Source organism: Urocitellus parryii, chromosome 1 (genome assembly GCF_045843805.1).
Source record: "Urocitellus parryii isolate mUroPar1 chromosome 1, mUroPar1.hap1, whole genome shotgun sequence".
Classification (NCBI taxonomy): Eukaryota; Metazoa; Chordata; class Mammalia; order Rodentia; family Sciuridae; genus Urocitellus; species Urocitellus parryii.
This window is the reverse complement of record NC_135531.1, coordinates 70,082,665-70,110,051: the sequence shown is the minus strand read 5'-3', so window position 1 is coordinate 70,110,051 and position 27,387 is coordinate 70,082,665. Positions and strand designations below refer to the sequence as shown.

Genomic DNA, 27,387 nt, shown 5'->3' with positions numbered 1-27,387 from the left:
GGTAGAGCCCAGCATTAAGTTAGGGAAAAAAAAAAATCTGCTAAACAAATGTACAGAAATGTGGCCAAGAGTTGACCACAGAAAGTATATTTGGGGAACTAATGTCAATAAAAGAAGAGGATCTTTTTAATTAAAAAATACAAATGTATATATTCCATTTTTTCCTGTGCATAAATGTATACTGCCTACTGAAAAACTTTTTTTTGGTGATGGAGGTAGGAGGTAGTAGGGGTGGGGAGGAGAACTAGGACCCTGTGCATGTTAAGCATGTGCTCTACTACCAAGCTACTCCCACAGCCCTGGAAAATTTAAGATTCCTCATAACAGTCACATACTTCATAGATATACAATAATGTATATAAGTTATACATATGCATATATAAATACATGTATATATGCACAATAGCAATGATCACTATTAGAAACAATAAGATTAGGGAGTGGATACTTTTTTCTTGCATTGTTTGGTTTTTTATTTTTTTTAGTTGTACACAGCCACAATATCTTTATTTTATTTATTTTTATGTGGCACTGAGGATAGAACCCAGTGCTTCACATGTGCTAGGCAAACACTCTACCACTGAGCCACAACCCCAGTCCCCCTTGCATTGTTTGTTTTTAAACAAGAGCTATCACATAATACTTTCACATTACTTAGAGCAGAATAATCCTCCAACCAAGAAAAGCTAGAAAAGGAAAATAAAATACAAAAATAAGTCAATAAAAAGAAAGCTGACTGTTTTTAATCATCTAAGAGCTGTTGAGGAAATCAGAACTTCATGAATCAACATTTGAGAAAAAGTAGGAACCTCAAAAAGTAACTGCACTATTCAGGAGCCACTTGATACTTTTTTCCCTCAGAATATTGTCTATTATGGTCACAATTCTGAGAATGTATTCAAAAGACCCAGATCCTCTGCCTGGATTCTAACAGGAAGAAAAGAATTCAGCTGAATTTTCAGTCAATCTCACAAAGCTGGTAGGCCAACTATTAAAAGCTGTAAAGGGCCAGGATTTCAATCATAAAAGGGAAACAGAGAACTGAACCACAGTCTATTTCCCCTCTAGACATCTTCACTGAATTCTGAAGCTATACTGATAATAATGAAGCAAAGTCTATATAGCAAAAAGGGAGTAAGAAATTTTGTTATCCAGGTGATCTGATTGCATTCTATCAGCTTAACAGAAGGAAAAGCCATCTTTTACAGCAAACTATCATTCAGATATTCTATAAATTACCAAACACAATGTCTGGCATTTAATTAAAATTTAATAGCATGCCAAGATACAGGACACAATGGGGGGGGCAGGGAAGGAATAAACAAAAGTATAATATAAAAGTTTAGGAGAAAAAGAAAACATGGTTCTTAGAGAAATAAAATCAACAAATCCTAGCAAGACTGATCAAAGATGAAAATGTCACAAAGTATCAATTTTGGATCCAAAGGTGAGTAACTTTTAAAATGAGGGACTTTAAAATAACGATTATTTGGGGCTGGGGATGGTATAGCTCAGCAATGCAGCACCTGCCTAGAGTGCCTGAGGCCCTGAGTTTAATCCACAGCATTGAACTGAACCCAGTAAGAGAAAGAAGGAAAACACATAAGCACATGCCATTATCAAGGCACATTACAGCAAAGTTGCTAAAAACCAAAAACAAGACTAAATCACAAAAGTAATCAGAAAGACATTATCTTCATTGAAATAGCAATAAGAATTTTTGCTAACTTTAAAAAAGTACTCCAAGTGAGACAAAATGGAATATCTTCACATTTTTTAAGGAAAATAATTATGAACACAGAGACAATATCCTTCACAATAAGTATGCTTTCAGATAAACAAAAAGTAAATTTGTTTGACAATAGATGTTTACCAAAAAATCCTAAAAGAAGATCTGTAGCCAAAACATGTTCCTACAGAGAAGGGTGGAAATGCAGTATAAAAATGAAGAGCATCAAAAAGAATAAAAAGAATAAAATCATGGGTGAATCTAAATATACACTGAATTTATAAAGCAGTAACAATAATTTAATATGTATTAAAACATATGTATGATGAAAATACAGGACATTTATTTAAAAATCAGGAGAAGGATAACTAAGGTTCAAGGATTCTAAGTTTTTAAAATTGTTAGGAAAAACAAAAATTTTCAATGGACTATAATAAGCCAACAATATGTTGTAATCTCTAGGATAATCACTAAAAGACTAAGATTTGCAGATTGTATTTTTTAAATCCACTTTAAAGAGAGACATCTTAATAAGAATGCAGAAATTTTTAAAAGGATAGAAAAAATTCTACCACACTATTGCTAATTAAGAGCTCATGTGTTAAGCAATGCAACAATATTTAGAAGAGGAATGATTGAATCATGAGGGCTATGACCACCTCAGTGAATCAATTCACTTGTTCAATAATTTGAATGAATTTAGTGAAAGACTGTGAAAATTACAGACAGGTAGAACATGGCAAAGGAAGCAATGGGGGCATGTCCTTTGGGACTGTAATTGTTTTTGGCCCCCTCACTTCTCTCTACCTCTCTCTCTCTCTTTGCTTCCCAACTGTCATGAATTGAGCCATTTTCCTCCACCATACCCTTCCAACATGTTTCTGCCTTGAAGCCAGTCAACAATGGACTGAAGTCTTGAAACTGTGAACCTTGAACCAAAATAAACTTTTCTCCTCTAAGTTGTTCTTGTCAGGTATTTTGGTTATAGCAATGAAAAGCTAGCTAGCAAAACAAACTAGATTTTAAGATAAAAATTATTATTAGAGGTAATAAAGGGCTTTTCACAATAATAAAGGGGTCAATTCATCGGGAATTTAATTCTAAATGTGCATATACCCAATAATGCAACATAAAAATACATAACTTATAAAATACATAACTTATAAATAGAACTATACATAGTTCTATATAGAAATACATATAAAAATCCCCTAAAAACCTCAGCACCATGTATAAATAAGTAAAATAAAGTAAAGGTATTGTGTCCATCTACAACTAAAAATATTATTTTAAAATGTTAGCATTAGAGTACACATGTCTATAAAACAATTATTGGGCAATCAAATATATATTGTAAACACTTCATAACAGTGCTCTGTCCAGACATAATCTTTCCCCTCATATATCTCATTTTTTTGTATTTAACTCCCAATACTGCCTTATGTTTATATAAGCCAATACTTTGGTAACTTCTGCTAATTCTCTCATGTTCTGTTCTATAACTTAAAACTTTAGTCAGCATTAGCAGCTGAACTAAAGGTTAACAAAGCCAGGCCTGAGTCCTGCTTCATTTCTTCCTGCCTTTACATGACTACTGCCTCATATTCACCGAGATCAGAGAGATAACAGAAATTCATGCTTCTACTCATTTAGCATATGTATTTTTTTGCCTCTTAGGATTTTGTCACTACTTTTCACTTTCTGTGTTCATTAAGTAATTACATAAACTTCAATAATATCAATCACACTTTAAACTTAAAAAAAAAACTCTGAATGGTTTATCGTCACATTTTATGTTCTTCCATCCTCAATAGTCCTTATTCTAGAACTCATCATTTCAGCATGCGTAGAATAAAACAATCAGAATTGTAGATATTTCAAAAACAAATGCATGTGATTTTATTCAAAAATTTTTCTGTCATGTTTCTATAATATTTGTCATCAATAAGTAGAATAACCTTCTTGGCTAAGAAGACTTTCTCATTCCCTCCAAATCTAAACAAGTACCAATAAGGTTATCTATTCTTGCCTTTTGGTCATCTCTTCCTGGACACACATGATAGTGTGTCAAGAAAAAAAAAATACAGGAAAACAACATGATTTCTTGGCATTACTGTCTCTATGTAAGTGTTAACATTCCACTCACTTACATACTTGACTCCTTTACTTTTTCAATATTTATATAGGTTTCCACTGGGCATGGTAACAAAGACCTGTAATCCCAGATACTCAGTGGGGTCTGAGGCAGCAGTATGGCAAGTTTGAGGCCAATCACAGTCCCTGAGTGAAACTCCTTTGTAAGGCACCCCTGGGTTCAATGCCTAGTACCACAAAAAAAAAAAAAAAAAAAAAACAACTTTCTGATTCTCATGACAATTCACATCAGTCTCACCTACCATCAAAAGATAAATGTTTCCCTTTTTAGAAACCATATACACAATGCTTGCTCTACAGCACATACACTAAAAATTAGAATGATACAGAGGAAGATCAGCATGGCCTCTGCTCAAATATGGCATGCAAATTTGTGAAGCACTCTGTATTTTTAAAGTATTCTTACCATACCCCCCACACACACAGAGAGCAGATATATCAATTTACCAGACTGTAAAAATTACTTCACTACATATGTATATCAAAATATCAAATTATATCTGAAATTTATATTTAAAATGAAAAAAGAACCATACAAAAATCTTATATGTAAAATACATACTATTAAAGTCTTTTTGAAAATTAAATGTCAACATCACTATAAATTTTTAAAAGTAAAATGCTACCATTATACACAAAAGTAAACGCTGAATCATGATAAAATTATTTTCAGTACAGTAATTCACTAAAAACATACAGGTTTTCCAAAGCCTACAATATGGGTCCTTTCTCTAATCTACTTTTACTGCAAGCACCAGATATACAGAAACTTAGCTAATTGCAATTACTGTGTTTCTCAAAACATGCTCTGAACTTAACGAAAGAGGTAAAAGACCTCTACAATGAAACTACAGAATGCTACAGAAAGAAATTAAAGATGACTTTAGAAGATAGAAATATCTTCCTTGTTCTTGGATAGGCAGAATTAATACTGTCAAAATGACCATACAACTAAAAGCACTGTACAGATTTAATGCAATTCCAATCAAAATACCTATGACATTCCTCATAGAAACAGAAAAAGCAGTCATGAAATTCATCTGGAAAAATAAGAGACCTAGAATAGCTAAAGCAATCCTTAGCAAGAAGAGTGAAGCAAGTGGCATCACTATACCAGACCTTAAACTATACTACAGAGCAATAGTAACAAAAACAGCATGGTATTGGCACCAAAATAGACTTGTAAAACCAATGGTATAGAACAGAGGACACAGAGACTAACCCACATACTTACAGTCATCCTTCTTATATTTGACAAAGGCGCCAAAAGCATACATTAGAGAAAAGATAGCCTCCTCAACAAATGGTGCTGGGAAAACTGGAAATCCATATGCAACAAAATGAAATTAAACCCTTATCTCTCACCATGCACAAAACTCAACACAAAGCGGATCAAGGACCTGCAGATCAAGGACCTACAAATTAAACCAGAGAAACTGCGTCTGTTAGAAGAAAAAGTAGGCCCAAATCTCCATCATGTCAGATTAGGCCCCAACTTCCTTAATAAGACTCTCTTAATAATTAATATCAAGAATCAATAAATGGGATGGATTCAAACTAAAAAGCTTCTTCTCAGCAAAAGAAACAATCTGTGAGGTGAATAGACTGCCTACTGATTGGGAACAAATTCTTACCACATGCATGTCAGACTGAGCACTAATCTCTAGAATATATAAAGAACTCAAAATTCTTAACACCAAAAAAACAAATATCTCAATCAATAAATGGGCCAAGGAACAAGCACTTCTCAGAAGACATACAATCGATTAACAAATATATAAAAAAATGTTCAAAATCTCTAGCAATTAGACAAATGCAAATCAAAACTACTCTAAGATTTCATCTCACTCTAGTCAGAATGCCAGCTATTAAGAATACAAACAACAAAAAGTGATGGCAAGGAATGTGGAGAAAAAGACACCTCATACATTGCTGGTGGGACTGCAAATTGGTGCAGCCAATATGGAAAGCAGTATAGAGAATCCTTAGAAAACTGAGAATGGAACCACCATTTGACCCAGCTATCCCACTCCTCAGTCTATACCTCAGTCTATAAAAACAGCATACTACAGGGACACAGCCACATCAATGTTTATAGCAGCACAATGCACAACAGCTAAACTGTGGAACCAACCTAGATGCTCTTCAGTAGATGAATGGACAAAGAACATGTGATATACATACATAATGGAATATTATTCAGCATTAAGAGAGAATAAAATCATGGCATTTGCAGGTAAATGGATGGAGTTAGAGAAGATAATGCTAAGTGAAGTTAGCCAATCCCAAAAAACCAAATGCCGAAAGATTTCTCTGATTTAAGGATGCTGATCCATAATATGCTGGAGGGGGAGGGGGAATATGGGAGGATTAAATGAACTCTAGATAGGGCAAAGAGAAAAAGGGAAGGGAGGGGAAGAAGGGGCATAGGGGTAGGAAAGAAGGTGGAATGAGATGATCATCAGTACCCTAAGTACATGTATAAAGACACAAGGATGTGACTCTACTTTGTGTACAACCAGTCATATGAAAAATTGTGCTCTATATGTGTAATATGAATTATAATGCATTCTGTTTTCATATACAACAAATTAAATTTTTTTAAAAAAAGAAAACAAAAAATAAAGAACATGCTCTCTTCACTAAGCATGTAAGTTTAGGAAAAGCAGAGTTAAACAAAAAGCAGTTTAGTATAATAAGGCTTTTAGAACACCTCTGCTAATGTGCATTCTGGATTTGCAAAGGAGGAAAAAAAATAAACAAGACTCAAAATTCAGAAGTTCTCAAATTATTAAACTGTCAAAAAGGTCAAAGAATACAAATTCCTTTAACTACACAACAAAGTGCATTGTTTAAAAATTCTAACAAGCTTATGAAACAGATAATACTTGTTAACTTAATAGTAGTTCCCTCTATTTGTTCAAAACTGTCTTCTGATAAAATGTCTGCCATATTTTTTTTAAGTTTCGATTAAGTATTTCAATAAATATTAAAAATAAAGCATCACTGTCAAATGTACTGAAGTAAAAAAGAAGAAATGCAAGCTCAATAACTATCTAAAAAGACAGTTAAATATTTATAAATAGGAATTTTTTAAAAACTTATCAAATTTCATCTTTTTGCTAGTTTGAAAAAACTGTTCCTCTTACTTGGCTATCTCCTCTATCAACCCTTCTCTTAAAAGACTTCCAAATTCCCACAAAAGAATCTCTTTCCAACCTCTTTAAAAAAAAAAATAACTTCAAATTCCTTTCATCTGGATGCATTGGTGCATGCATATAATCTCAGGGACTCAGGAGGCTGAGTCAAGAGAATTCTAAATTCATGGCCAACCTCTTCAACTTGGTGAAGCCCCAAGCAATGCAAGGAGAACCCTGTTTCACAATTTAAAAATTGAAAAGGGCTAGGGATGTGGCTCTAAGAACCCCTGGATTAAATCCCTAATACCAAAACAAACAACCACCACCCTTCTTTTAGACACATCCAGATTCCCATCTGGCAATAACAAAGTTAGAAGTCACCACTTCATTCTTTCTAACAAAAAAGTAAAAAGCTGAACAAACTGAAAAATCAATACTCTTGTTAAATTCTTCAGAGAAGTGACCTCAGGGCAAACCACTGCTCCAAAACTTGAGCAACTGGCAAATGCAGAAAATCACAGCACACCAGAACAGAAACCCACAAGAAAACCCACAGAGAAACTTGCCTGGGAACCAGTGCCAGAATAGAGGAGACTCAGTATGAACAGGTCTGAGTTAAAATCTCCAGAGAACCCAATCATATGGTTTCATCTCCAGGAACTCTCCCAGGTCCCACAGCAAATACAGGAGATAAATCTCCCCATGCTTGTGATAGGGAGAAGTGGAAGGGGAACAATTTTAAAATATACCAGAGCATTCTATATTCTTAACAAGGCCTGCCTTCAGCAAAACTAATTTACCAAAGCCTAACATACCTGTAGGAAAAAGGAAATATACGACTCCAGCTCCCTTTACTGACATACTAATAAAAGGCAAAAAACACAGTTTAAAGAGACAGCAAAAACATCAAAACCAGACATTATCAAGAGATTTGGGAATTATTAAACTGGGAATTTTTTTAAAACCATGATTAATTTTATGCTAAGTGTTTTAATGAAAAGGAAGACAACATTTAAACACATGGATAATGTAAAAAGAGAGATGGAAATTCTAAAGATAAAGAAGAAGCCCTAGAAATCAAAACCCTATAACAGAAATGAAGAATGCTTCTAGTAGGCTCATTAGTAGACTGAACACAGTTGAGGAAAGGTTTCTGAGCATACAGTTATGACAATAGATATTACTTCCAAAAGGGAAAAGAAAGAAAAAGACTGATTTTAAAAAAAAAAAAATCTTAAGCAACCACAAAAGGTCTAACTTAAGGAAAAAAATACTTTCATTAGTGCATTTGAGCTATACATAATAGTTGGATTCATTCTGAAATAATCATACATGCTAATTTAATTCGCTCCATTTCAGTCCCCAGTGTCTCCTTTACTCCCTCCCCACTTTCCTCCTCCTATTTCCCAAAAGGTACAAATTTCTGTATAATATGAAAATAAAAAGTTAAAGAAAAAGAAACAAGAAATATTTGAAACAATAATGACTGAGAATTTCCCCAAAATAATGTCAGATCCATAAAACTCAGAACTCCAGACAAAACAGATGCCCCACAAAAAAACACTTCTATGCATATCATATTCAAACTTAAAAAAATCAAAGAAAAAAACCTTGAAAGAAGCCAGAAATTGAAAAATACTTTACCTAAAGAAAACCAAGCTAAGGATTCCACCCAGCATCTCAAAAACAAGGCAAGCAAAAAAAAATTGAATAAAAATTTAAAGAGCTAAGAGGAAAACAACATCAACCTAAAATTTTGTACCCTGCAAAATTATCCTTCAAAGTATAGGATAAATAAAGATATTCTCAAAGAGAAAATGAATGGATTTATTGTCAACAGATCTGTCTTGCACAATATGTTAAAGCAGCTCATCACAGAAAAGGAAAATGATATGGATAGAAATTCTGATCTACATAAAAAGAAAAACAGCATAGGAAAGAATGAATAGCAAGCACAAAAGAATGAATAAGCAAAGATAAAAGGTAAAATAATTTTTTCTTATTCTTAATCTAATAGGTAACAATTTGTTCAACATAATAGCAACAAGGTATCTAATTATGCATGATCTAATTATACATACTTGTAAGTAGAACAAATGACTGCAGGAATATAAGTACAGATGTAAGAAGTAGCAATATTTTGTTAAGTATTTGCACTACAGATGTAGGAATATACTATTACTTGAAAATGGACATGGATAAGTTATAAATGTATACTGTAAAATCCAAAGCAAATACTTTTAAAAGTCTTTTTTAAAATGTAATTAAAATGCCGAGAAGGAGAATAGAAACATAAAATACTCAATTAAAACCACAAACAGCAAAAAGTGTGGAAGACACAATGTACAACAAAAAGGGTAAATGATAGAATAAATAATAAATACGGTGAATATTAATCTCACTACCCTAGACAACAGTAGTCTAAACTCACTACCCTAGACAACAGTAGTCTAAATATATTAACTTAAAGATATTGTCAGAGTGGATGAAAAACAAGACTCAATTATATGTACTTAACAATATGTACAGATCAAAAACAAAGGAATGGATAAAAATACACCATGCTATCACTAATCAAAAGAAAACAGAGGCAGGGCATGGATGTGTATACCTGCAATTCCAGGAACTCAGGAGACTGAGGGAGGAGGACTGAGAATTCAAAGTCAGCCTCAGCAAAAGGGAGTTGAGACCCTGTCTTTAAATAAAATACAAAATAGGGTTGGGGATGTAGCTCAGTGGCCAAGTGACCCTGAATTCAATTCCCGGTACCCAGAAAAAAATAAAAAGAGCTGGGATGCAGCTCAATGGCAAATTGCCCCTGGGTTAAATCCCAGTGACCACTACCCTCCCCGCCCCCCAAAAAAGAAAGAAAAAGAAAAAAGAAATCACTATTTTAATTTCCTACAGAGAAGATTTCAGAGCAAGGAAAGTCATCAGGGATACAAAGGGGTATTCATAGTGATCAAGGGAGTCAATAATCTAAAACACATATTCCTTAATGTGTATGTGCCTAACATAAGAAAAATACATAAGAAAAAAACAAAACTGCAATTTAGAATTCAACATGCTTCTATCAAAAATGGACAGATCCAGCAGGCAAAAAAATCATCGACTCAACAGAATTCTCAAATCAACTGGATATAAATGACATCTATAGACTACTTCATCAAACAACAGATTTCACATTCTTTTCAAGTACCCAAGGCATTGACCAACACGCCCCATATTACATTCTGGAACAGAAAAGGTACCACAACAAATTTACAGAAATAGAAATCACACAATATTTTCTACCAGACCACAATGAATTTAACCTGGAAATCAATGGAAAAAAAAAAAAAAGATGGAAAATCTCAATACATGAAGATTATACAAAACAATTCCTAAGAACACAGTTCAAATACAGACCAATATCTCTCATTAACATAGATGTGAATATTCTCCAATAAAATACTAGTAAATCAAATCCCACAATGTATAAAAAGAATTAAACACCATAACCAATTTATCAAGGCTGATTAAAGATTTTAAAAAATCAATTAATGCAAGCAATCACAATGAAAAATTTTTAAAAATCACAAGATATCAGTGGATACAAAAAAACCACTTGACAAAAATCCAAAATCCATTTATGACTAAAATATTTGCTCAGCAAAATAGGAATAGAGGGAACTTCCATAAAGAGCATTTACAAAAAAAAAAAAAAAAAAAAAACTACAGCAAGCATCACATGTAATAGTAAGAACCTCAAAACTATCTCACTAAGATGGAGAACAAAGCAAGCAAGATTTGCCTTACCATTTATCTGTTCTACCACTACTTTTAAACACTGTACTTGAAGTGATGGCTAATGCAATAAGACAAAAAAAAAACTTTTTTAAAAATAAAAGGCTTAGTGATTGAGAATAACACTATCTTTGTCAGATAAAGACATATCAGATGACAAGACTGTCAATGTAAAAAAAAAAAAAAAAAACACCTTACAGAACTAACAAGCAATTATAGCAAGGCTGCAGGATACAAGAGTTAATGGCTTTCCTATATAAGCCAGCAATGAAAACGCAAAATTTGAAAATTAAAAACATATTACCTTTATACTACCACCCAAAAAAATTATAAAATAATTAAGTATAAATCTAACAAAATATGTACAAGATCTGTATGAGAAAAACTGTAAAGTTCTGATAAAAACCAGCAAACAACAAAATAAACGAAGAAAAAAAGTCCATGTTCATGGATAGGGAGACTCAATATTATCACAATGTGAGTTTTCAACCTGATATACACATTCAATGCAAACCCAACCAAAATCCCAGCAGGTTATTTTGTGGATATCAACAAACTAATTTTAAAGTTTATATGGAAAGGAAAAAAGATCCAGAAAAGTCATTGTAATATTGAAAGAACAAAGTTGGGGGACTAGAAATTCATTCTTTGAGACTTTCCATAATGCTACTATAATCAAGACTATGTGGTATTGGCAAAAGGATATATAAGCAGGTCAACAGAACAGAGAACAAAAATGGACTCAAATAAATATAATCAGGGCTAGGGCTCTAGCTCAGTGACTTGCCTTGCACTTGTGAGGGACTGGGTTTAGATCCTCAGCACCACATATAAGTAAGTTTAAAAAAAAAATAAAGGTCCACTGGCAACTGAAAATATATTTTAAAAATAAATAAATGTAATCAACTAATTTGACAAGGGAGCAAGGTGACTTAGTATGTACGATTCAATCTGGAGTCAGTCAAATTTGAAGAATTGACTGAACCTAAGGTTGTGGATCTATTCTAACAAAGGTCACAAGTAATTAATAAAGAAACCACAAGGACAATTAATCCATTAACAAAAATCAATGTCTGCATATCTCTCTGCCCAGCTTAACCTCCCTGGCAGGCCTGACAAGAGGGGAAGCCAAACTCTAATCATTACTTTTATAATGGCGAATGTCAACTGGTAAATTTCAAAGATGTGATTAATAGGGGGAAAGAAATCACCACTTCACAACATCATTACAAGAGGAAAATAAATGATTCAGGCAAAAATCATCAATGGATATTGAAACAATTGGGTATTTACTGACTACTTATTAGCTACAAAGAAAAACGTACCTTTTATAATGGCAAAATATGGTACAAACAAGCTCAAATCATTAATGCAAATCATTAATAGGACAAGTGACATCTGTACCTGTAAGTTATGCATTAAGAACTAATGACAAATGAACTATTTCTACTAATAATAGTTAACCCAAAACTAATCATGAGGAAGCAATCAAATACAAATTGAGACATATTCGGTGGTGGTGGTGGGGGGACCCTATCCTGGACTCTTCAAAAATGTTGATGCCATGAAAGAAAAAAACACTTGAAGGAATTGTTCTAAATTAAAGAAGACTAAGGGGACATAACAAATGCAATTCATTAAAATCAAAAGCAGATATAAAGGACATTATAGCAACAATTAAGAACGTCTATACATAATATTATATTGATAGTAAATTCATTATATTTGATTATGAAAGTTATTTCCCTATTCCTAGAAAATTCACGAAGATTTAGCATTTAAAAAAGAAAGGATGGGGCTGGGGTTGTGGTGCAGAGGTAAAGCACTTGCTACCATGCATGAGAAGTAGAACCTATTTCTTCTCTGAGTCATCCTCAAAATTAGGTTTGAAAGCTACTACTGTCTGGACAATGGAGACTCTCAAAAATGTTTCAAGAGACCATCTAAGATTTGTCTTTAACAAGATCATGCTGGAAACAATATAAAGTGGTTTTTCAAATTCAATTTAGTTGCTTTCCACTAATTTTTGTTTTCAGTAGAATAGAACAAAATTAAAATAAGAATAGGATGCATCATGAATAGTAATTAAAAAGGGCATTTTTTCATTAAATTTTACTTTCTTTTTTTTTTCCAATTTTGACACATACAAGTACTGTGTCACAATGTATAAAGAAGTTCACTTCAGTTGAAGTCAAAACATTTTGAAAATCATTAATAATGAGAACTGTTAATTGGTTGAAGGAGACATTAAGAACAAGGAGAAAATTAACAGACTACTTCAATAGGAAGAAAGAGAAAATGAGGGTTTGAAACAAAGAGAGAGAGAGAAAGAGAAAGAGAGAAAGAGAGAGAGAGAGATATGTTAGTTAAGATTCTAAAGCAATTTAGGAGGTAGAATAAACAATCTTGGCAACTAATTAGACCAGAATGAGAGAGAAGGAGAAATCTTAAAAATAAAAAAATATATATTTTTAAAGGTTAAGAAAAAGATCGAATTTCTATGGATTCCACAAATCTACACTACTAAACATAAGCCCTTAAGATGACATTCAATAATACAATAGGTCTCCAAGGTATTATATTTCATCTTTCTTTTATTGTTCTCCTTCATAAGCCCTGTGTAGAAGGCAAATACTATTTCCACAAAAATAAACTCTTATGTGATTAAAAGTACTATTTCCCCCACAGCAATCTAAGACACTACATGATTTCTAACACTAAACTGTACTGTTACATGTTATTTGATCATATTACAAACCCTAAACACAATGTCAATAAAAATATTAATTATTTTCAATTCAATTTGACAATATTTTTAAAAGGCTTCATGATAAAAACATTCTGATCTTAAGATCATAAAAAGAGGATAATATAAACAAATTCTAATATTTTACCTAGAGGATTTAATCTGCAGTCTGTCTGAGATTAGTGTTTCTTTCTTCCAAATCCCATAAGAAAATAATCAGTTTTATGCAATAAATTAATGCAAACACATAAAACCAAAACACATAATTAACTCCTTTTTAATTGCCAGCAATGGCAAAGAGAATTCTTAAGTGATTCTATTAACATTGTATTTCTCCTACAACCAGCAATAAGCATTGCAAGGTGTCCCATAAATAATATAAATATAGTAACAATTCCACTCTACATACCTAGATTGCCTTTCTTAAGTAGGAACTAAAAAGCAATAAAATATTCCTAAATATTCATATGGTCACTATTTAACCCAGTGATTAGCAAATCCTCTGAATCTGTGCTTTGGCAGCCACCCTAAATTACAAATTAGGTGGATACAAAAAGTTAAGTATGTACCTGTCTATCTATCTACAAATGTAGAGAGATACCTAGTCATTTAAACAATATTCTACACAGTTGTTGCTCAATAAATAAGTTAACAATGATTTAGTTTAAAAAATATTCTCTTCAAAGAAGATAACCTAAGAAAACAAAGCAAAAAAAAGGCCTATCATTGCTTCCCATTCAACTTTAAGAAAGTTATTTCCATCACTTTAGTAAATGCTTGTACAGAGACAACAAAGTTTCTTCCTGTATTGCCTGAGATAACCTTTCAGAATGCATGTATATACGTATCTAAACATTTTCAAATAAAATGTTTATGCCAGTAGACTGTGGTAATTATGTATACATTTTAATATTCAGGACAACCACTAAGAAAATATTGCAAAATGATACATCCAAAAACACCCTAGATAAGTCAGTATGTAATCCTAACAAATGTTTAAATAAGGAGAAATGAAGAACAGATATAGAAAATAAAGTATAAAAAGGCAGACTGAAGCCATGGTCTATCAATATTAAAACTAATAAACCTTTAGCAAGACTGTCAAAAGGAGAGAAGATACAAATTAACAACATGAAGAACAAAAAGGGGTATCACCATATAAACTGCAGTCATTAAAAGAATAATTAGTGAATATTACAAACAAGTCTAAGCTCACAAATTAAATAAATGGAAATAAGTCAATTTCCTCAAAAACCACAACTTAAAAATTCAACTAGAACAAAATAGATGAGTAGCCATGTAACAATTAAAATAATGAATTCATAATTTAAAACCTTTTAAAAAGTGGGGGAGGAGCAAAGACCAAAATACAAAAAAAAAAAAAAAAAAAAAAAAAAAAAAAAACCCACAGGCCCAGATGGTCTCACTGGTAAATTTAACCAAATATTTAAAGAACACTTAATAAATATTTCATAAATTCTTTGAAGAACTAGAAGAGGAAGGAAAACTTCCTACATTATATTATTAGGTCAGTATAGTTCAAATACTGAAACCAGTGAAAGACATACGGAGGAAACTTATAGACCAGTATCTCTCTTAAACTTAAGACAAAAAAATCCTCAACATGTTATCAGGAACCTGAATTCAGCAATCTTTGAAAAGGATTATATACCATGACCATGTAGGATTCATTCCAGATATGCAAGCTGGCTTAACATTCAAAAATCCACATCAACCAGCTTAAAAAAAAAAAAAATCATTTGCTCATAAAAAGTGACTCAGGAAAAACATCTAACAAAATCCAACAAACCATTCATAATAAAAACTCTCAGAAGAGCAGAAGAAAGTGACCTACCTCAACCTGATAAAGAGCACCTACCAACTACATGAACTATAAGCCTATAGTTAACATCATATGCTTAATGGTTGAACACTAAATCCTTTCTATTTAAGACAACTAACAAACCATGGCATGGATTTCCACTCTTACCACTCTTATCCAACATGGGCACACACATCAGAAACAAAGAAAACTGTCCACATTTACAGGTGACATGATTGTATAGAAAATCCCATGGAATCTAAAAATTCTAGGAACTAAAAGGTAAGCTTGGCAAGACTGCAAGATAAAAGACCAAAATACAAAAACCAATTGCGTTTTTTATGACATTCTATATACTATGAGCATGTGGAAACTAAAATTAAAACACAATAACATTTACAAAACATTTCAAATAAAATAAACAGATTAAATATAAATTTAAAAAAAGATTACAGGATTTATATACTGAAAATTATAAAATGTTCATTTAAAAAAAACAAGACTTAGAGAAATACATGAAGGCACACATCCCATGTGTACCCATGACAATAAAGACATCAATTCTGCCAAAAATCATCCATAAATCAATGCAATTCCTAAAGGAATCTCAACAAAGATTTTGTAAACATGGAATAGCATGTTTTAAAACTTAAATGTAAAGGCAACATCACTAAAATACTAACACATAATGAAAAAGTATAAAGGGAAGAAATCACTCCACTTGACATTATACATAACAACAATAGTAATCAAGTGTGATACAGTAGTCCCCCCATATCAGAGGATATATGGTAAGACCCCCAGTGGGTAACTGAAACCAAAGACAACACTGAAGCCTATATATAGTATGTTTTTCTCTACCTATGATAAGTGTAATTTACAAATTGGCACACTGAGAAATTAACAACAATAACAAATGGCAAAATAGAACAATTATAACAATATACTTTTTAAAAAGTTATTTAATACTTGATGAATTATTAACTTGTGGAATTTTCAATTTAGTATTTTGGACCACAGCTGATGAAAAATGAAAATGAGAAAAGTGAAACAGGGTAAATGCAGACTACTGTATTAGTTAGTACATGGAGACACACAGATTCATGGAACAGAACAGAAAATCAAAAGGTAGACCCACACACATATGCCCAACTGATTTTTAACAAAAGTGTAAGAACAAATGAAGAAGGATACTTGCTTTTTCAACAAATGGTGCTAGAGCAATTCAACTATAGTAGGCAAAAAAAAATGAACCTCAATTTGAACCTCATATTTTATACAAAAATTAACTTATTATGGATCATGAACTTACTATAAAACAAAACTATATGACTTTCAGAAACAGTAAAAACAGGAAAAAATATTTGAGATCTAATCAAGGCAAAAAAATTCTTTGAAATTACCTCTAAAAGCAAAGAGTTCTTAGACTTACCTCTAAAAACACAATCCATTAAAGGAAAACCTGATATATTAGGCCTCATCAAAATAAAACTATTTGTTCTACAAAAGGCTCTATTAAGAACTAAAAGGTAAAAAAGACAAGCTACAGACTGGAAGAAAATATTTGCAAAGTACATATGCAACAAAGGACTAATATTTGAAATTTATAAAGAACTATCAAAATTCAGCACTAAAAAAAAATCCTATTGGAAAATGAGCAAAATACAGGAACAGACATTTAGCAAAGAGGATGTATATACATAAAAGAGTTAATGAGCATGTGAAAAGATTTTCAACATTAGCAATCATGTGAAAAATGAAGATCAAAACCACAATGAGATATCACTAAACATATATCAGAATGACTAAAACAATGATGACAATATCAAATGCTGGTGAAGATACAGAAAAAATGAATCATTCATACATTGCCGGTGGGATTGTAAAAGGACATAGCCATTTTAGAAAACAGATTGGCAATTTCTTATAAAAGTGAACATGCTCTTGGGCATTTATCCGAAAGAATGAAAAACTTGTGCTTATATTCACATAAAACTTACACATAAATTAAATAGTAACCAAAACTGGAAGAGGTCCAAATAAAGTTAAACAAACTGTGGTACATCCATAATCGTGGAATACTACTCAGCAATAAAAAGGAGCAAAGTTTTAATACATAAAAAAATTTAGATGAAATTGGAGGAAATTATGCTGAGTGACTAATGACAACCCAAAAGGTTACATATTCCATAGTCAATTTATACAACCATTTTTAAATGACAAAATGAGCAGCAGATTATTGATTGCCAGGGGTTAGAAGGGAGAGAAGTAGAAAAAATTTGTTATAGAAGTACAGCACAAGGGATCCTAGTGGTGATGAAATTTTCCTGTACCTCTAATATGACGATGATTACATGAATCTACACATGTAATAAAACTACATGGTACTAAATACACCACATGCAAATGTATGCACACACTCAAGTGAATGTATAAAATGAGCAAAATCTGAAGAAGTGCATTATATCAATGTCAATTTCCTGGTTTTAACATTGCACTTTTACAGTTACACAAGATGTTACCACTGAGGTAAAATGAGTGAAGGATACATGTGTTGATTATTTCTTTAAACTGCATGGAATCGATAATTATCTCAAAAGAAAAAGCTTAATTTAAAATTGAGATCAATATTTAAATAGACAAACAAGGACAGAAGAGGGATACCGTTTTATTATATGTCTGAAGTAAGAATCCAGTCTAGAGAGTTATACCAACAAAAAAGACAAAAAGAGTTGAGATCTCTAAGTCTTTCCCTAAGCTTGACACAGACATATTAGAGAAAGAGAATTTTTTCAAATATTGAAAATAATATTAAAAGTAAGTTAATAATTAATGATGTTAAAAGTAAATATTAAAAGTAATATTGAATGTTATTACAAGAAACACTCAATAAGTACAGAAAACTTGCTAGAGTGATATCTCATCCACAAGATTTTCCATAGCTACCACAGTCATGTGTAAAGATCTTCCTAAAAAAATAGATATGAATTTAAATAAGCTTTCCATCTTTCAACACAGTTATAGCCAAGAGATATAAGGCACTGACTCATAAAAAAAGAAGGTAAAGACAAGGTTTCCTTTTCTACAGTGAGAACTCTATTCAAGTAGTAGCTGTATTTAATCTGTTCCAAAATTATCCAAATCCATACTTAAATATGCAAAATTATCCATGTATTAGTCAGTGCAGGCTGCCATAGCAAAATGCTACAGTCTGAAAGGTTTAAAGAACAGAAAAAAAAAATTTCACAGTTCTGGAGGCTGGAAGTTGAAAGATCAAAGTGCCAGCAGAGTCAATTTCTCCAAAGGCGTCTCTCCTCTGCTGGCAGATTATAGCTTTCTGAGTGTCCTCACATGACCTTTTCTTTGTGCATGCACACCCCTGTGTTTCTTCTTATAAGGAGACCAGTTCTATTGGAATTGTGAGCTATACTTTATGATCCCATTAACCTTAATTACCTATATTCAAATACAGTCACATTGAGGGTTGGATATTCAATCTATAATGGGAGGGGGAGACATAATATAGTCCCTAACACCCAACTGACTACCAACCCTGCTGTATACTGTTTTGTATGGTATACATACATATATGTGAGGTATTCTATGTACTGAAAGGGAACAAAGCAAAGGAAAAAGCATAGTACATATTGAGCATATCTAATCTGTAAACTTGAAATTCATTCAGATTTCAAATTTGGGATGCTCAACTGGTAAAGTCTATGCAAATATTCCAGAATCTGAAACACTTCTGATCCCAAGCTTTTAAGATAAGAGATACTCAACCTGTATTTGCATTAGAATTCCATTTCCATTACAGTTTTCTCAATATTAAATATTAAGATAATATTTGTCAACTAAAAGAACTGAATAAGATATCAAGTTATAAGAACTGAATAAGATATTTATGTAAAAGCCTGACATCTAGAAAATGATCAGCAAATGCAGGGTAGTAGGCCTTTGCCTTCTAGTCCCTTCAAAAATGGAAGAAAAAAAACTTGATTATAAATTTTACCCAAATCTAGACACAGTGGAAAAAATATGAGAACAAAAGTCTATCTCAGTTCTACCACTTCCTTGCTATGTGAATTTAAGCAAGCTATTCTACCTCAGTCAGCTTCCAAACTTGGGCAATAAATGTTCCCTCAATCACTAAAATGCATATCAAAAGGTAATCAAACTTTATAAAAATTCTAATTACAATTATAGTATGAAATTTCAACATCATTCTTTCATTTACTGTCTTTCATTCCTTCAACTCTACAACAAATATACTCTGAATTTATAAAACTTACCTGTACAATGTGTCTATAGATTAATTCTTATCATCTAATTTCTCAGAATAATCCCTCATTTTAAGTAATCCTATATGTTCTTATAATTTTGTCATGTAGTGTTCATTTTTTTACTCATTAAAACATATAATCACTAAAATGACTAAAATTATACCACAAACTCTGCTGAGATAAGATATATGAAGATGTTATCATTAAGTTGTACCTAGTAACAATTATTTTTAACTTAGCCCCAAACTGAATTATATTGCAGGTGATTTGGAGATAACACACCCATCAAACAAATATCTACAACAAACCATATCCAGTATCCTGATGATATTTTTGGTTTAAAACTAAGATAATGGTAGCCAAAAAATAACATCTATTGTTGTGATATGATTCATGTAATGAAAGACAACTTATCATGTTGGGGCTAAGGAATGAACTTATATTTGTCCTTTCTCCCATCCCAGTCTTCCCACTAATATCTAATATTATCCTGCAATACATACAAATGAATAAGACATGTGGTACACTACTACCTTTAATTGACCTCAAGAAATCTCACCTCCCGTATTTGTGTTCTTATATAGTCACCTCCCACACTAAATTTCCAAAGGATCATAGGACTAGCACTGGCCATTGAAACATTAGCAAGCACGAGGAATACAGAGGTTTGGTAAGTATTAGCACACTGGGGTTTATTCTTTAAGAACATGTTCTTGTTCTCTTAGAATGTTTCTTGCTATTAAAAAGCCCACATTTCTTTAAATGTAGAGGCTAGAGGGAGGGAAGAAAGAGGAGAAATGTCCAGTAAAATGCCCAGCTACCCACCAGCTTTAAAAGCCATCACAGCTGAGGCACCAGCTTTATGAGTTAAGAAGCTATCTTGGAATTATAGCCAAAAGATGACACATGGAACAGTCACCATCAAGCCTTGCCTGAATTTTATAATTAAAAATAAATAAATAATTGTTGGTGGTTTTGCAAATAAGTTTTGGAAAGTTATGCAACAACAGATATCCAAAACAAGTAAAGCGAAAAGAATATTTCCTGTTAGGTAGTAAACAACAAAAAAAGGTCAGTTGGGTCCAGGGTTGTGGCTCAGTGGTAGAGCACTTGCCTAGCATGCATGAGGCACTGGTTTCAATCCCCTAAACCACACACAAACTAACAAATAAAACAGAGGTATTGTGTCCATCTACAATTAAAAAAAAAAAAAAAGGTCAGTGGTAATTCCTACTGCAAATTATAATAAATATTTCCCCTACTGAAGTTACTGTTTTGGGTATTGTAGTGTTGTTGAAGGCATTCTGTTCTTTTCTCTAATGAGACCAGTAAAGAAATAGAAGTAAAACAACCAGAAAGGACTGTTCTTCATTTTCCCTTTTTTCTTCCTGATTTATGGCTGTCCTTGTTCTTTTTCAATCAAGAAAGTTTGCCTAGTTTACCCAGAGTAGCTTACCAATCATTCAGACCAATCGTAGCCTTCAGTTTTGCTCTGTGCTCTGTACCTCAGTAACTACAGGCACCCTCTTTAACCTCTCTCTATAACACAGGTAAAGTTCAGCAGAGACTACTCCTCACTAAGGACCAAAAGCTTATTACACTCATTTAACTCATAATTCTTTTTGACCCGATATAATCCTTAGGCAAAGGAAATCAGAACCTATAATCTCTTATTTAGAAAATAAATTAAGCAGCAGGAAAACTATATCTGCTACTTTCCCTCAATGAATCTATTTTAATTATATAAATTTCTTATTTTAGCCCCCATTCCCTTTGCTCATAATTCAGTTATGATATTAACCTTACTCTAGCTTTAATATAGTAGTTATTGGTTTACTTAACTTCCTCCTACTAGAATTAAAACTTCCCTGGAAGAGGGACTCATTAAGAAAGGGAGCATTTTACTCATTGCCATAACCCCTAAAGCACCTCTACCACTTATACAAATACAGTAAAATTATCTTGAGTCCTGGTCAGCAGCTACTCTGTCCATAACTAATCTTTGCAATTCTCACCATTACTTTTATTAAGAAACAATGACTCACCCATACTTATAATGAAATCAGTAACAAAGTTAATGAATGCTACATGTCCTAACATTAACCTTCAACAATTATTTAACTTAATTAAGCATGATTTTACTTTTATAAAGACAGTAAAATTATTTTTAAGGAAAAAAAGAAGCTATTATAATTCCATTTTCTCTTCTTTAAGAACACAGGCTTTACATGCCTGAATATTATTAGGTCCAGGGCAAGACCTAAGCCAGATGCCAGGCAAACAATATCAAAAGCAAAGCATGCCTGGTGGAAACTACAGCAAAATGGAGAGCCAACTACCCATATAAAACTGGCAACCACTACTCAGCTCTAACAATCTACTCTCAATCAGGAACAGCCACCAGGTATAGCCACATTCTGTGACTTTTCAAGAGGTTACAAAAATTAAGACTTCTTAAATGTGACATCTTCTTATTTTTAAAAGATGGCGACTAATTACTAAATATTCCAAGTAGACTAAAAGCAAACTATATATCTGTGGGTTGGATTCTCATCAAAGGTCTCTGGTACTCCAGGCTAACAGTTCAAAAATCTCTAAATTATTAAAGGTACACTAGGGGAACAATTCCCATTTATCATCACCCTTCAGTCCTATAGAAAAGTAACAAGGACTATGAAAAAGTTTCATAAAATTACAGAGTACCACTGACAAAGTCCTTTAATTTAAACTTTCTTTCTATTGAAAAAGAAATGCCAGAAGTTTTAGATACAGAAATTTTCACAGCAGGAAAAAAAAAAAAATACAGGGAGAATTTTTTTTTATTTCAAAAAACTTGAAAAAGGAAGATATTTTTAAAAATAATAGTTAAACTTACACAAACACTTCCAACCTTAACCAAATTCATGAAAATGCTTAGTAATAAGCATGAGACTAATGATGCATCATGCACACAGACAGGCTACAAAATACTAATAGTGTTAATATATTTCCACTGATCGGTCTACAGACTGCCACTGGACTCTCGAGTTCAACAGCACAAAACCAGCTGAAAACAAGATTAAACATTTTCCTGACCAGAGAACCCTCGTCTATCAAACTATTAGTTCTCAATAATGTGACCTACACCTTTGTAATACCACACTATCAATAACTAAAATGATCAGTTATTAGTAGTCAAATATTTATTTAATCCAAGAACACTTCTTCAATTCTTTCTACAAAAGTTGACATTATTTAAACAAGTTGTCAAGTCTGTTTCCTTCCATATAAAAATAAAAATTTATATAGAACATTTGAATGTCACTTCTAGAAATGTTTTACCTTTTGCTGGAAGCCCTTATAAAATTAAAATAAAGTTTTAAATAAAATCAATCATGGTAGGCTTGTCTTTGGAGTTCAAAACATTCTCTAAAACAGCTCTCTGAGCCAGTATGGTATTAGCACCTGTAGTCCCAGTTACTTGAGAGAATGGGCAGAAAGATAACTTTAACTCAGGAGTTTGAGGCCAGGCTGGGCAATATACTAACCCCTTATCTCAAAATAATTAAATAGCTATTAATAAAGAAGATGTTCTAACAAAAGAATTAGTAAGCAATCTATTGACAATAAACTTATATTACTGTTATTTGGGGGGACTGCTTATTTATTAGGACACTTAACTATGTACCAGGCACTGTGTTGAATAGTTCAGAATTCTCATTAAATCTTAAAAATAACCATAAGAGAGGTACCATTATTAACCCTATTTTACAGATGTGAACACTAGCATTTCCAAATCACCCATCAAGTAACACAGACAAAATTCCATCCCAAATCTTGACCAACTTCACAATCTACATGCTTAACAATTACACTTTACTGCCTCCAAGAATTCTGGGTTGATATCTAAGGCACATATTTTTTTTAAAAGGGAGAGAAGAGGAAATTTGTATTTCTGAATGACAAAATTTTATAATTACATTAGAAAATAGGATGGTGATGTATCCCAGTGGGTAGAGCTTTTTGCCTTGTATGAGCAAAGAAAGCATGAGGTTTGATTTCCAGCACTGGAAAAAATAAATACTAGAAATGGAGAGTACTTTTTATAACATTAGCAATTCCAATATAGTCATACCAATTTTATTCTTATTCCTAAATATATATAATGATAAAAGTGTCACCTAATGAAATTCTCACAAACACAATTTTTCCTAAGTACTCAATCAGGTCTATTACTAAAAAGTTAATGGGAACACTTTGTACTTTCCACTCAATTTTGCTGTAAACCGAAAACTTCTCTAAAAAAGTCTATTAAAAACAATGTAAGAACTATAATGTTAAATATTCCCAAGCCAATTCAGTTATGAAATGACACAAGACTATATCCTTTCAATATTAGAAGCTGCATTCTGTTTATTATAACCACAGTACTAAGCATGTACTGGGCATTTAATAAATATTTGTGTAACTGTAAGGTGTGTAAAAATGGAATTTTGAACACTTCCAGAACATTCCCAGGAAAGTATGCAATATACAAATATATGTTGGAACAAAATTAGATCAAAAAAATAAACTGTTGAATAACATAAAAGGAATACAACATTTCTATACCATGGCTGGCATAAATAAGATTACTTTCCACCTTAATTATCAAAAAGTATAGCCTTAAGTAAAAAATGATTATTACAGAATCTTTTCCTAATTAGTTTTTTAAGTCCTTTCTAAATCCTCTAAAGAAGCTTATAAAAAAATCTTTTGAATTGTCCATATGAACCAAATCTTTTTTTCCTAATAGAATATTTTCTTAATATTAATTTAAAAACTGATGTATCAAGCAAGTGTTGCATATTACCACATCACATCTCAACATTTTCTTCTCATGGAGGCCCACCTTTATAAATACATACCTAGTTTCATTTATGAAGAGTAGATGTAAGGAATAGGTTCTACCTCATACAAAAGTGATTTGTCCTGTATGTTCTGAAGTAAACTATCAAAATTAAGTTTCAAATGGAATACTATATTGCCCACCAACAAAAAGTGCTGAAGAGAAGCACCATTAGTTATTGGTTTTCTTCAATTTGTATTTACAAAGTCTCAATGTAAAAGTATTACACAAATACTAATAAACAGAAATTCCACAGAACAAGTTACAAACATTGTTGGAAGTGTAGGGCCTTAATCATATGTGTAATTCACACAACTTTTTTTTCTGATTTCTCATAAGTAATCGAAGCACTTCTGAATCACTTTTAGTGATTTTGGTAGACAGAAGCTGGGATTTGCAATTTAACAAAAAGAAAGCATTCTGACCAAAGCGTTTTCCAAATTTTATTAATACAACACTCATTTCATTATTTATACTTTAGTTTCTCACTAAACATCCAGCTTCGATGGGGAACAAACACAGGTTATTATAGGCTGTGACTGCCTTAATAGCTACAGGCTGGGCTGAATCCTGGGACACCACCTCAGTTTGGGAGGGGCAAACCCATATATGATTCTCACTAGATACACATTTCTTCCCATCTTAAATTTTTACATTTTCCCAGAGGAGCAATAAATACACGAAAACACCAGGGAGTATGCCTGTAGGGGAGATTACTGATCAAATTAAATTCCGATCCATGAAACCTGAAGCTTCAAAACTTTTCTGAACACATCACAGCTCAAAGAACAAGGTAGGCTTTAGTCTATTCCCACTTCTTGCCTGGAGCCTTCTACTCCAATCCAAGAACAGAAATCATGACTTACTGGTTAGTTGGAGGAGCAGTCAGCGGTATGGCCACCTCTTCCTCCTCGTATTCTGGTCCATCCAGAGAGTCACCTTCGTCCACTGTGCCAAGGCCCGCGCCCAAACTGGGCAGCTGAGGCGGCGGCGGCAGAGGGGGAAATCCGCCGCCTGGCCCGAGGGTCTCAGAAGGCAATGAAATGGTCCCCTTGGTGAGAGCCATCTCTCCACCAGGTCCGGCGGCAGCAGTAGCACCAGCCACGCCAGCAGCAGCGCCTGCCCCTGTCAGTCCAGCTCCCCCGAGTACCCCCGCCACGGACCCGGCTCCTAGGAACCCTGACCCCAAAGCAGCTCCGCCACCCAGAGTCGCGGCCACTCCAGCCTCCACTAGCCCAGGATAGGGGGCAGCTGCCACGGGCAAGGCCGCGGGTATCTTCACCCGACACACTGCCGGATAGGCGCTGGAGCCCGCTGCTGCACCGCCTCCTGCTCCGGCAGTCACCGGGCCGCCTTCTTCACTGCCGGCCTCGGCCGCCATCATGTTGAAGCCCGCTCTACCCTGCCTACCCTGCCTGCCCGGGAGCCCCGGGGGCCAGTAGGCCCCGGCTCCGAGCCGCCCCACCCAGACGCGTCCCCACTTCAGCTCCCTAGGCGGAGGAAACAACAACAAAAGGAGAGAGTCCGCCGCCGCGCCCCCTCTTCGGGCCACAGCCCAAGATCGGGAGCAGCCTGGGATACGGGAAGCGAAGTGGGCAAAAAACCCAACGCCAGCACAAACGCCACCCAAACCTCACCTTACACACCCACACTCACGCACACACATGCACAGAAGCGGAAAACTTCCTGGCTTCAGTAAAGAGGAAGGGAAGCCCAGGGAAAGCGGCTGAGACGGCTGCTGCTCCTTCAGCCGCCGCCGCCGCTTCTTCACCACCCCAGTTCCGGCCACCCCCACCGCAGCCACAGTCGGTGCCGCTGCTGGGGCTGGGGCTGGGGCCACTGCAGCCGCTTCATTCTCCACCCGGCTGGAGCGGCGAGGGGTGGGGAGGAGAGAAGGAAGAGGGGCGGGGTAGTGGGGAAATTGAACTGCTCACTACCTGGAGCACTCAGTGAAACCCGAGAGAGAAAGGAAGGCGGGTTAGGGGAGGACGGGCGGAGGGAGGGAAGGAAGGGCGGTAAAGGAGGAGGGAGAGGGCAGCTTCTACGCAGGCGCATTCCAGTCGCAGGGCCGAGGGGCCGGGTCTGGAGGGAGGAAAGGGAAGAGTAGGGAGGGAAGGAAGCGGCGGGGACGCGCTCGCCGCGTCCCTTGGGCTCCGAGCGCGTGGCGGTGCGGTCCCTTCTCTAGTCGCTGTGGCCAGCGGCGCGCGCCTGCCTCACCGGGCTTTGTCTGATGCGCAGGAGGGAAGAGTACTTAAGAACGCGACGGGAGTGCTGGAGGAACCTGCCGGCGGTGTAGAGGAAGGAAAGGAAAACGAAAATGCCCGAAGCTAGTTCCCTACTTTCTGACCTGTGGAAAAAACCGCCTCAGCCGGCGGCACAGAAACTAGAAGGGGCGAGTAGCCTGCTGCAAAGATCAGGGCAGTACTATTAACGTGCTCTTCGTTCTTGTATTGCATTGTACAAATCAGCATATAACAATTACATGTTTAAAAAAATAAATAAACTAGATCCTGGCACTCAAGAAAGGAAACGAAATGGATAAAGGGAGCTATGTGAGAAAGAGGGATGGAAATTTTGGGTAGAAATAGTAGCTGTGAAGTCACATTTCTGGCACATATGTATGTTTTCTTCCCCTGCTGTCTCACATAAACGTATTTTCCTGTGCCATTACAAGTCTGTCAGGTGCTAATGAAGAAGTATGAAAACGAAAGGTGCTGCAGAAGACAAATAAATCTACTTTTGTCCTGCTTTTTGCGCAAGACTGCAGAACATGATCCAAGATGCATGTGTCAATGGACAGAGCACCTTTATGTCAAACCTCAAGAATGTCCCAGAGTGCCAGTTATATATAGTTTCCAAA

At 34.3% G+C, this 27,387-nt stretch overlaps 1 protein-coding gene and 1 non-coding gene across 2 annotated transcripts in view; one reads left to right on the top strand and one right to left on the bottom strand.

Annotated features, from left to right (window-relative positions):
- Positions 1–26,471, bottom strand: part of Rasa1 (RAS p21 protein activator 1) — a 102,486-nt gene extending 76,015 nt beyond the window's left edge. The window contains exon 1 of the mRNA XM_026409027.2: positions 25,394–26,471. Coding sequence (XP_026264812.2) covers positions 25,394–25,911 — 518 coding nt within the window. The 5' untranslated portion in view covers positions 25,912–26,471. The remainder of the gene's footprint in view (positions 1–25,393) is intronic.
- On the top strand, positions 4,169–4,276 carry LOC113196934 (U6 spliceosomal RNA). Its single transcript, XR_003302632.1, has one exon. It is a non-coding gene; the product is annotated as a U6 spliceosomal RNA (small nuclear RNA).
- Positions 26,472–27,387: the final 916 nt, after the last annotated feature.